The 12,530-nt window shown below is 39.1% G+C and overlaps 1 protein-coding gene across 1 annotated transcript in view; it reads left to right on the top strand.

Annotated features, from left to right (window-relative positions):
- LOC145979322 (juvenile hormone esterase-like) overlaps nucleotides 1-12,530 on the top strand; it is a 68,809-nt gene that overhangs the window by 6,852 nt on the left and 49,427 nt on the right. The window contains exons 2-3 of the mRNA XM_083112171.1: nucleotides 1,108-1,242; nucleotides 8,016-8,157. Coding sequence (XP_082968297.1) covers nucleotides 1,108-1,242; nucleotides 8,016-8,157 — 277 coding nt within the window. The remainder of the gene's footprint in view (nucleotides 1-1,107; nucleotides 1,243-8,015; nucleotides 8,158-12,530) is intronic.

Genomic DNA, 12,530 nt, shown 5'->3' with positions numbered 1-12,530 from the left:
ATACGAGATTCTTCGAGCGCAGCATCTTTCGTTAGTCAAATTACTTGAGGAGTTACAGTTCCAAATAAAGCATTTACGAAGTACGTACAGTAAACCCCCTTCCAAAATTTTGGGTCGTACTCAACCTGTTCCTGCGCCACTGATTCACAGCGTACATTTAAGATTCAATTCAAATATTTTAATGATTGATGGTTTCTAAAGACAAAGACAAAGTGCCATTGATTGCGTTGCGGATCGTAAAGGACCAAAACTGAATGTAGATCCTGTCCGGCTGTGAAGGACCAGAAATGAATGATGATCCGAACCGGTAGGATCTAAGTGTAAGTGAAATTGTAGGTACCACTTACATCTCTCTGGTATGGATTGTGTCGCTACAGGGCAAAGTTCACCGCGATCCTCTTGGGAGTTGTAAAGAAATCACGGGCACACACACTGATAACTATAACTATGTATTATAAGGTATATACACATAACACCTGATTACACTTCCCATGCACTCCTGTCTAGGGAAAACTGTTTACACGAATTTGCAGCTGGTGTTACAACAACGCGCCACTAATGAAACGTAGCCACGTTAGGCTTACGGTATCCATAATTGTCCTCGACGATTTCTGGTTGTGTCCCGAGTGGCTTCTCTACGCACACTGGCTGGAAGTAACAAACGCGCTAAAATGGCGGCAACTAGACACCGCGCTCAGAATGAATTAGCCAATGGGAGTGCAGGTTAATTAAGGCATTTGATATACACAAATAAACAATTGAAGCTATATGCAATATAAAATATATAAACCAAATCAATCAATCAAGATGAAGGGACAATCGCAAACACATGTGGACTATACACAACAAAATCCTATAGATGATTATATTGACCATAAGTTGAGACGCCAGAGCCTTGTTCGTTTGCTAAATGCGGTTCAGGGTGTGTACTAAGTGGAAATTTTAGAAAATTTTAGTTCTTGTGTGAAATTTTAATTGTAGAAATCATAATTTGATTAATATAAGATATATTGATTTGATTTGATTACCCTAGTTTCATTAAGATTACCGTAGGAAGGTAGAAAAGCTGCATTCAATAACTGAATTTCAATTTCCTCCCTCTTTCAGCCTCCGGAAGACATGGATCCCTGGGAAGGAGTCCTGAATGCAACAGAACCAGGAAGACAATGCCCTCAAATGTACATGGAATATGAGGAGGGAGATGTCGAGGACTGCCTCAGTTTAGATGTCTACACTCGAGAGGTGAGAGGAAGAAGTTATACCTTTTCCTATATTGATAATGACCACCTTTGAATACTCATTTTCGCAGTTCACAACTAAAATAACATTCCATGGCACAACAGGCCTCTATGGGCTGACAGAGCGGCCGAACTTTTGAGGAACTCCATGTGGAATCGAATCCGGGACATTAATATTAGTGTTTATTCAATTCTCCAATTTCTCGTCCAGGACAAGCACAATCGTCTATGTCTTACTCCGGATTCGAACCCGGGACTCCTAGCGCCGTAGAGCGCTGTGCTAACCACTCCACCACGGAGCTCGACCCCATTTGGCTACGCAGGAGCCTCCGCAGTCCAAAACATGAAGTTAAAATATTAGCATGTCTTCCGAGTTGCTTCGTGGTTAGCGCTCTTGCCATTGGAGCTAGGGGTCCCGTGTTCGATTCTCTGTGGGAGCTTCAAAATTTCTTTGTTGACCCACCATTATGAGGACAATTGGGGAGTTGTAATTGTAATAAACTGAGAAATTCATATTCAGGTCTTGCCCCCCGCCCCACTTTTTGACTTTATATGAGGGCTGCTGATAAGGGACGAGCCCCTCACGAAATAAAATTCTAGTTACGGACCTGGGGGTTCTTTAAGCGGAGTACGAATTGCCTATGTTGACAATGTTTAATGAGAAAATAACATATACTAACATATACTAATAAAAGGCCATGCGTCTCATTGGTTATATCTGCAGGCCTACAGGTTTCCTGAAATCCATATTTTTCAAATCCTTTATCTCCCCTATTCTTAAATACTGCTCCCCTGTCTGGTTGATTGATTGATTTGCTGTTTTAAGTCCACTTTATGCACAGGAAGGCTAATCGGGACTGGACCTATAGTTTAAAGTGGGATCCGAACCACTTGTGACTCCACCAGGTATCGAACCCAGGACCCCTTGATTGCAAGGCGACGACGCTACCACTGCGCCATCTGGGAGGCCCTCCCCTGTCTGGACCATGCCTTCTAAAAGTAATCTTTCCAGGATTGATTCTATCCTCAGCTTTTTCCTCGCCATTGCTTGCCATAGAAAACTTTATCTCAGACACCTCCATAAAACAGATATTTGGGGAAGGTAACACAGTACCGGACACCTAAGATGTTTAAAGTATTTTTCAGATACTAGGCTATGTTGTTTATTGAAAAAAAATGGACAAAAGATAGATAAACATGTTATTTATTAGCTATGATGAACACAAATGTTAAGACGCAAAGCAAATGACAAAAGTAAGTGGTTGTAAATCAAATGAAAAATGACAAACTTAAAAACAGGCTCCCAGTACCGGACAGCAAACCTGAAGTCATTATTATTATCAAGATTAAGAAACATAAAAAGTAAGCAAATTGTGTTTTCTTATAAAATCACTCCTGACAATGGTCACAAGTATGACAAGAAATATTTTGTCCGCTACTGCGAGCAGACCTACTGTCCGGTACTGCGCCACATACACATGTTACGAAATTCGCTCACAGACGACGCACAGTTAACACGATAACAAGGGTCGTTAATGGTTTTCGATCTTACGTAATCAAAAATTAATAAATGCCTATTACGATTCATGAAACTCACCCTTTAGGAAAAATCGATATGCTGCAAATTATCTTTCGTTGATCACTTTCTTCTTACAACGTGCAGAAGTCGCAACACAATGGTCTGTCGTGACGTAATCTGTGACTTCGATTACATCAACTGCACCAGTGGCACCACACAGGAGTGTTTTACATTTTCATTCCTGTAATTGTATGAGATCTAGCGGGGATACAGAGAAACAGTTTTTGTCCGATACAGTGGGCTGTCCGGTACTGTGCAACTCTCCTCTATGTCTACTTTGAATATCCAGTCACCACACACTCGTCACAAACTATCAGACATGAAATTCTTGCAAGAAAACATTAATGGCAAAATTAAGACCCAATTCCTACTAAATCAGTTTCATCTACAAGTACCCACACGGCCAACCCGCAAAGCTTTTTTCACAGTCCCACTACAAGGCTCTCCTTCTACAGCGGTCTCTTTCTATAGGCTTGCCCGCTTATATAATAACCTTACTGCAAATATTGATATTTTCTTGTCAGAACGTAGTTTCCAACAATCGTTAAGAATGTACGTGTAACATGAATTTTGTCATCTTGTATTGTCTTGTGTTGTTGTTGTTGATTTCTTGTTGTTACAATTTCAGTATAAAATGGTATTTCAGTACTGTATCTAAAACTTTAAGAAGTAAATAAATAAATAAATGTTGTATCTTTATATTCCCTTTTCACAGAAACTATTAGATATATGAAGATAAAATTTTAACATAGTTTAATTTAATATTTTCGGAGTATTCATTATCACTTTAGCACGTTTTCCGTATCATTGTGACGATTTAAATAAAGAAAGTAAACAATTGAAAATCAATATTTGTACAGAATAACCAACTCTAACGAATGTAATATAATAGAAAGCCACATTAGTACAAGTACAGCGCCTTGAATAACGTAGTGTGGAAAACGACCCAAGAAACTGGTTCCCCGAGACGATGACAAGTAGATGGCAGTGCGATCGACCCAGGTGCTAATTTTGTTATGAAAGTAATGCGGCTTAGTTAGTTTTTGGAATATATTGTGTAGATTTGTTTCTCTAGAAAGGCGGTAAGTGAATTGATGGAAACAGTTATATTTGTGGAGTGATTTGCAGTCACGAAATGGCATTAATTTGGAAAGAAAAGTAAAATAAAATTAATAAATAAATAGCATGCGTAACACAAGAAGAAACATCGCAATGTGATTCCGGACGTCAGGTCTTGGACTGTGTATTAGAGTTTATTTTTCTATGTTATTAGAATATAAATAGTATCCTGAGAGATATTTCATACCGAGGCGACAAACCACAAATGTCGCTTGAAAGCGAGCAGTCGGAAATCAATGCAGCCTTTCGAACCGTAGGGACAAAAGCTCTGACTGCACAGTTTCCTCAAGGAGATTTTACACCAAAGCGACACGGGTCATTCGGTCCAAGGCAACTTTCATACCGAAGTGACACATGTTGCTTGGAAAGGAGACAATCAAGAGCAACATTTCACATCGTAGCGGCATGACGGGAAGCACAGGCCAGCGTTCGGTTGGTGAAATCCTCAAGCGATAAGTGTCGCGTGCCGCTTGTCGCTTTGGTGCGCAATCTCACTAAAGAAAGACACTCATTGCATCGCGTATGCGCGAACAACAAACCACGGCAACATGTTGCAAGCTATTGAGGAAATGGAACAGTTTGAGCGACGCAGAAGCGACAAAGCGACACGTGTGGCTTATCGTGTCGCCTAGATCTGTTGTTGTAATGTGCGGTTTATCGTGTCGCCTATCTGTTGCTCGCAAGCAACGCTTGCTAATAGACTGAAGGCACCATGTCGCTTGTCACTTAGTTGGGAACTCCCCCTGTAGCGCGTCGCTTCGGTCTCAGCACCCTTTCTTTAAGGAGCTTTCCGACCGAAGTAACAAGTAGCACGCGAATACGCCATATGAACGTGTCGTTTGCTGTTTGGACCTCATGTGCAATGAATGCTATTTTACAGTCTGGAAGTGTGTGTCACTAGTGTGACAGTGTGAACATCCCGTGTCGCTTGTCCGATTGGTTTGAAAGTTGCCTTACATTCATGTCGATGGCACTAAGAAAGTTTTGTGGGGTTCCCCTTGTCGTTTCATGCAATCATCATTATCATCATCGCCGCGATTAGTTTAAAGAGGAAGAAAAGAGACAGTAAATATCAAAAATACAAATGCTTCAGTGTGTATATCTTTAAAAGAAATGATGATGATGATAATAATGAACCTAATTCATACACAAAATTTAGTTGCCAAGAACATTCCACGCGTATTTTTTCTCCCGTATTATTTACGAAAGTATGACGATAACAGGACGTGGTCGACTGTCTAGAATGTTCGTTAATATCTTCGCGACCACTGTACCAAATATCATAGCAATTATCACATTCATAGAAATGCTTCATGTAAAAGAATCAGACGTTGCAGCGAAAACTCCATTTACTTCCATTATAAGCAGTCGAACACCAAGCACCGGGGTCAACACCAGCGCCTCTAGCGGATCATTTTCGAGAGGAACCAGCCTGAGAGCGCAGAAGCATGCCGTTTTCCACACTACGTTATTCTAGGCGCTGTAGTACAAGTAATACGAGCTGAATCTCTCTCATTATATACATTTGTAAGTTCAGTTCTTTTGCACGTTTTCTAATGTAGGGTGACCAGATATTTGTTGACCAAAAAGAGTATAGTCTATAGGTTGAAGGTGCGCATGCATAAAACATAAAAAGAAAACGAAAATAAGGGTGGCTATTTGTTATTGCTTCTATTATAGCCCCTATAAAATAGGCCTACACTCTACAGATTCAAATTACTTATGGGTCTAATGTAATTAGCTAATTACAAATACTTTCTCACTAATGGCACCATCGTTCATACTTCTGGGATGATTTTGCTTTCTTGAGTATGTATGAATCGTCCTAAATTGTGGTCATGTCCACACTAAATTTCACTTTCATTACTTGTTCGAGTGTTGAAACCAGGAGTGTATGTTTTTCCTCCCGCCAATAAGTTTTAATAACACTGAAGAGTTTCTCACAATCAACATTTGTACCAGGCAGAGTAGAGTAAACAAGAATTTTATAAGAGGCACAATCACTTTTAAATTTGACCCAGCCTGTACTAAATCTTTGTACACTGACCTCCACTTACCCATCATTGCTTCTTTTCTCCCCCCGCCCCCAATCTTCAAGATATTTTTCAACGGCTTTTAAAATTGTACAGTAAGTGTCAAAAATATCATTATCATTAAATTCCAATGAATTTGAAATATGTTTTGCTTGTTGATGGATATATGAAAATGACTCTTGAAATTGTTCATAGGAAATTCTTGAGTCAAGGAGTAAATACCTCAGACATCTTCAAAAAAACTAATTTTCTAAGTATTTTACCACTTCACAATAAAACCTATTTGAAACAGAGTATGCATATTCCTCCTTCATACTCCCTTCTTTTACAAGTTTCATAAGTAAACTTTTTGCTGAGAATGGGAAAAAGTTCTGTTCTATTCTGGAGTTGAAAATATTAAACAAACTTCAATTACTGTTATATCACACCTTTCAAATTTTAAAATAGTATCATTAAACAGGAGTAGCCGTGCATGCAGAAAATATAGCCATAGTTCACTTATATCATCTTGAAAAAAATTGACTATATCAATTGGGGCATTTTCCTCACTCAAAAAATAGGCCTTCGCTTCATACTGACGTATAATTAAAGTAAAGAGAGGAATCTTATCTTTGAGCGGTATAAAAGACCCTCATAATGGCACCCAATAAATTCACAGAATCTTTTCAAATTTTCTGTTCTCACAGAAAAAATACTAAAATGATTGTATATTTTGAAAACCAAGTTCTCAACATCTATGGGTATTATTTTCGCACAAGGTAAAGAAATTGCATTATTTAGAATATGAGCCCCACAACCAATAGGCAAAATATTTTTTTCTAATCTGCACTCTAACTCTCTGTGCACATTTTTATTTCCTGATGTATTGTTTATGCTACCAAAATTTAATAGTGCATTATGTGCTACAAATCCAACAACCTTAGTTTCCAAACTATATTGACTTAGTTTATCCATCAATACACTTGAAGAAACTATCCAACTTACGTGTCTCAGAAACCGATGAACATTCTGTGTGTGACTTCGATTTTATATGTTGTTCAATATCATATTTACCTTTGTTTTTATGGAAAAGAGTATATTTGGGGATTTTTGCAAATTGAAAAGAGTATAGAGTATATGAACCTCTAAAAGAGTATAATACTCTTAAAAAGAGTATGTCTGGTCACCCTATCTAATGCGTATGTCTTCATAAAATATAACAATGGACCATGTCACTCGGTATTAAATGGTCTGTACAACTTATAAAGTGAAAAACATATTTTTTGTCACGTTATTATTGTTTATTATTATTGATTGTTTTGGGGGGGGGGAGATAGAGTGGGGAATATCAAGTTAAACAAAATAGCTTCTGTAAATAATATCCGTATTTTAAACACCGATATTTTTTTCCTTATTTTAATGGCAGTTATACATTTTATATTTTTTGAGGACATATTAGGGGGTGTCCAGGAACCTCAGGGCCCCCCGTGCGCACTCCTATACCGCGTTTGTTACAACCTGTCCCCTTTCCCGCGCTAGGGAGCGCTCGACAGTTTCGGTGCCAATCAGAAACGAGAAAAAAATCGTCTGCTGGGCAGCGAGGAGCGAATGGAAGCCAGAAGTGAGGCGCTTACGTAGACGCTGTTGCGACGTTGCGTATTTTAATTGGCTGCCTGGCTTTGACGTTCCCCAGCACCGAGAAAAGCCAGGGAGCAACTAGCGCGGGAACCGGGACAGGTTGTAACAAACGCGGTATACGCTTGGGCATCCATCTTTTACTTTATTAACATTATACCGGTTTGGTACCTTTATATTATTAAGTTTGTTTGTTTGATTGATTGATTTGCTTTATTTTACTTCGTTTTTTGTGCCACTTTTGGCTAATTTGCGAAGATGGCGATGAGTGATGATATGATGAAATTGATGATTCCATGCCCCGGCCTGGATTCGAACCCGGGACCCCTGGCGTCGTAGAGCGATGTGCTTACCGCTCTGAAAAGGGGGCCGGCATATTAAGTTTGTTCCTCAGTTAAGAGTGAATATATTGAAATCATTAATCATCTGCAGATTTCTGAAAATGCGAGATATCCAGTGCTGATCTACATCCACGGCGGAGGTTTGACAGCGGGAAGCAGTTTGTTGAACCCAGCCTATTTGATGGATGAAGAAATCGTGTTGGTCAGCATTCAATATCGCCTTGGACTTCTGGGTAAGCCCTTTTTCATTACGGCACTAATAGCTTGTAGAGATTTGATTTGAATACTCACTCAAATTTTGTTTCCACTCTTTGTCATGGTATTAAGCCCGTTATAGGTGCATGGATGGCATTCCTCGTCCCGTCACTCTCGTCGAGAAGACGTTCTTCTCACTCGGTTTCGTATTGGACACAGCCGTCTATAAAAACGGCCTGTCCCGCTTCCCGCGCTTACTGATCGCTGGCTTTTCTAGCAGAAACCACGCATCATTGCCGCTGCAGACCGTGTGAACTCCGTGCTGGGGAAAGCCGAAGCCAGGCTGTGAATAAAATACGCAGAAATGCACAAATATACAGAATGCCCCTTCCTGAATGTTCCAGCTAAGATGACACTAAACACTAGAAGTGTGCGGGATCCCAAAAAGTCGGGACAGGGATCGGGAAAAGAATTTCCCGTCCCGATCCCGACTTCGGGAAAAGACATCCCGTTTTTCGGGATCCCGAGGAGTCGGGAAATGCCGAATGGTCATTTTAAAAAGTCGTTAATTCTCGACGTTTTCTGCATAGTAAATTTCTCGAACAAAAATAATCACTTAAAGTTAAAATGACTTGTAGAATTCGAGATTTTCAGAGCTTCGGGAAATTTCGTACATTTTCCGTCCCGAAAATTTCCCGACTTGGTTTGGAAATTGCAAATTTTCCCCGTCCAGAATGTCGGGATTTAAAAAGTTTCCCGTCCCGACCCAGAAAATTCTGTCCCGCACCCCCTACTAAACACAAAAAGGACACAAGCAAATATCACCAGAATAAATTCCGTCCTGGATATTTTAAAACGCAACTACAAGTAGCACCATGATCGCAAAACAAGATTCTTCAACAAGACACAAACAAAACACTTGAGGTAGACCGCAACAGAGTCATACCACGCTTTCCATAATCCACCGGTGGACGCGCTGGTGCACCGCTCATGCACGCTTTGGCTTTCCGTATTTCACCGGGGCGCACCAGAACTTTCACCAGGTTAAACCATGACGTCATCATTTTACACCAGCAACAAGAGCTGGTGCGGCTGGTGAATCAAAATGGCGTCGTCTGCACTGAAACGTGTTCTGTTTCATGATATGCGTTCTGTAGGCAGTAGTACGGAATGCCACGCCGATTTTGTTGCACGGGAGGCGAAAAAACTGGCTGCAAGTATAAACTGTCGACATTTTTAATACTACTGCTCCTTCACTTGCCCGCAAAGTGAACTAACGTATGCCGATGCATCAAAACATGCGTCCGTCTTCTACTGCAACATGCCATTGGCCCAAAAACCATACCACACAGTCACTTTCTTAGGATGAAGGGGTACGTCCAGAATCACTTGCGGATTTTCATCTGCTCAAATCCTACAGTTTTCTTTGTTAACGTAGCCATGAAGAAAAAATATGCTTCATCGGAAAAGATGACGACATTCCTCTCAATGCACGAAATGCTTGAACACGAATTTTGATAATAAATTCGAATAATTTCTATGCGTTGTTGCATTGTGTATCTCCATGATAACTTGCCACAGACTACTGCAGTCAGATGTCACATTTCCATCTCGTCATTCCAGTCAGTGTTGCCAAAACACTCTTTAAAAGTTCTGACGTTCAAATTGGTAGACCCTATAGTACCAGTCGCTTGCTTAGAAAGAATCAAAACAGTGTTGCGTGGTATCCATTCCACTAAAAAGCACTTGAACAACTACTTGCTCAGAGACTTGTTTTCGTTCGCTTGCTCCATAGATTACCGGGATAGAGTGTAATCACCTCTAGCTTGTTGTTTGGTGTCTTTTCAATCTTGTCATATTCCCTGCATACAAGGGTGCACACACCCCTGGGATTTCTGGAAAGCGGTAATGAAATTCGAATGTTGAAATTGTAGCGATACTTTATAACAAGAAATATTGTTATCTGTGACTTACAGACCGTAAGTTACAACAACTATTATTATTATTATTATTATCATTATTGTTATTATTATTTTATAGTATCCTCCGGCACGTAAAACATGAAGCAGAAGTACCATGAAGGACAGTAGGTTAAGCGGTCTCTGACTCTGATTGCTATCAGTGAAAAAGTACAAAAAGACAAAGAACTGTTCACCAACAATGTGATAGGCTAGATGTTTATTGAAAGGAAGAAAAGGCGAATCCACTTTCTGTCAGGCTCGAGTCTGAACTTGTATACAACGCCAAAGTATATTCAATTCACTTTGAATTTTATGATTTGTAAAGTAGTAGTAGTAACTAATAATAATAATAATTAAAAGTATAATAACAGTAGCAATAATAATAATAATAATAATAATAATAATAATAATAATAATAATAAACGACGCCCTTGCCTGCATATTCTGCTTTAGCATGTTCCTCCACATCCTCGTTGTGTAATTTGTATCTCTTGATCCAACAATTCTTACTGTAGAATCAGTTTTAGAACACAAATTATGCCATTTTATATGAGATCTAATTGTTGTGACGGACGTAGGCACCAAAAGAGTTGACCGACCAGTAGTGTAATTGGCTATATAACCAGGACGAGAAAGTATGAACCCCCCACAGGCAGATTTGCCTACACTTAAAACTAGCTCAACATGCCCATATGAGCTTTTTGCTCAAGTCTGGAACTCTGTCTAATCCAAGATTTTTGTAAAAATGCCCTCAAAATTTTCCTGAGAAAGTATGACCCCCCTCAGATTGATTTGCCTACACTTATAAAAGGCACTTCTGTGAGATTGTTGTCCATAAACTTGTCAAAAATATGCCCCTCTTGATATTTTTTTTGGCCACACTTAAAACTAGGCCAAGACACACCCACCTACACACATATATACACATACATACACACCCACCCACACCCACACACACACATACACATACACACACACACATACACACACACACACACACACACATACACACACACACACACAAATCACACTGCTGAACCCAACTGATATTTTTTATTAAGTATAGAGTTTTGATTTGAACCCCAAGAAATTTTATATAAATACCAAAGCCAAAAATATTAACACACATATACACATACACATACACACACACATACACACATACACATACACACACACATACACATACACACATACACATACACACACTCACACACATATCACACTGCTGAACCCAACTGATATTTTTTATTAAGTATAGAGTTTTGATTTGAACCCCAAGAAATTTTATATAAATACCAAAGCCAAAAATATTAACACACATACACACATACACATACACACACACACACAAATCACACTGCTGAACCCAATTGATATTTTTTATTAAGCATAGAATTTTGATTTGAATCCCAAGAAATTGTATATAATAAACAACAACAAAAATGCCAAGTCAAAAATATTGCAATCAGTGTAATAAAAATATATCCAGCCCCAATTGGGCTAAGCACCAAAAGATTTGTAACCCAGACAAATACAGAACTCCCACAAAAATATGCCCCAAATGCCATAGAAAATATAGCATGGAATATTTCACATATAAACATAAAGATACTTGCTCTGCACAGTCATCAATATTGCCCCCACAACCATCTACATCTGGTCTGAAAAGGAAGCACGAAGCACCTGTTAATGCTAGAGCAGCATAGCAGCCACGCTATGAACCCATCCATAGCAGTTTTAATAGCCAATTAAGGGATTACCGGTTTGTATCAGAGCCAAGATGTGGTATTAAGAATTTTTTGAACAGTATAAATCCTGATGTGCAGGCAATTCTAAATGCACAAAATGGCTCTTATAAGCTGTCCCTCAAATTGTTTACACAATATAAGAAGCCAAATGGCACAAAATTTACACAGCCCCACATAACAGAAACTGTACCGGTATATTCAAATGCAAATTCAGACAAAATAATAAGCAGGTTGATAGATCAATTGAATATTAAACACTCTGAATTTGCAGCAAAAGAGTCTGGATGGAGCCTATGCGGATCTCCACACAAGTTATATGTTAATATTTCTGAATTCAGCCCATTACAAGGATCCACATATCTGCCATTACCTGCCAATACTAAAAACAAACAAGCCGTGGTTAATATAAAAAATAATGATGAGAAATGCTTTTTGTGGTGTATTTTAGCTGCTTTGTATCCAGTTTCAAGGCATCCTGAGAGAATAACTTATTACAAACAACATGAACATGATTTTGATGAAGCAATGGAGGGTTTAGAATATCCAATGTCTGTTCAGAATATTGATAAATTTGAAAAAAAGGCCAGGAATATCAATGATAAACAATTATCTATTAATGTATTTATTTGTTCCACTGGCCGTGGCAATTGCTTGATAGCACCTCTCAGAATCAGTATATTTGATGATGATTCTGCTGTT

Source organism: Lepisma saccharinum, chromosome 26 (assembly GCF_977018435.1).
Source record: "Lepisma saccharinum chromosome 26, izLepSacc3.1, whole genome shotgun sequence".
In the NCBI taxonomy this organism is placed as follows: Eukaryota; Metazoa; Arthropoda; class Insecta; order Zygentoma; family Lepismatidae; genus Lepisma; species Lepisma saccharinum.
This window is presented reverse-complemented; position numbering and strand designations above follow the sequence as displayed.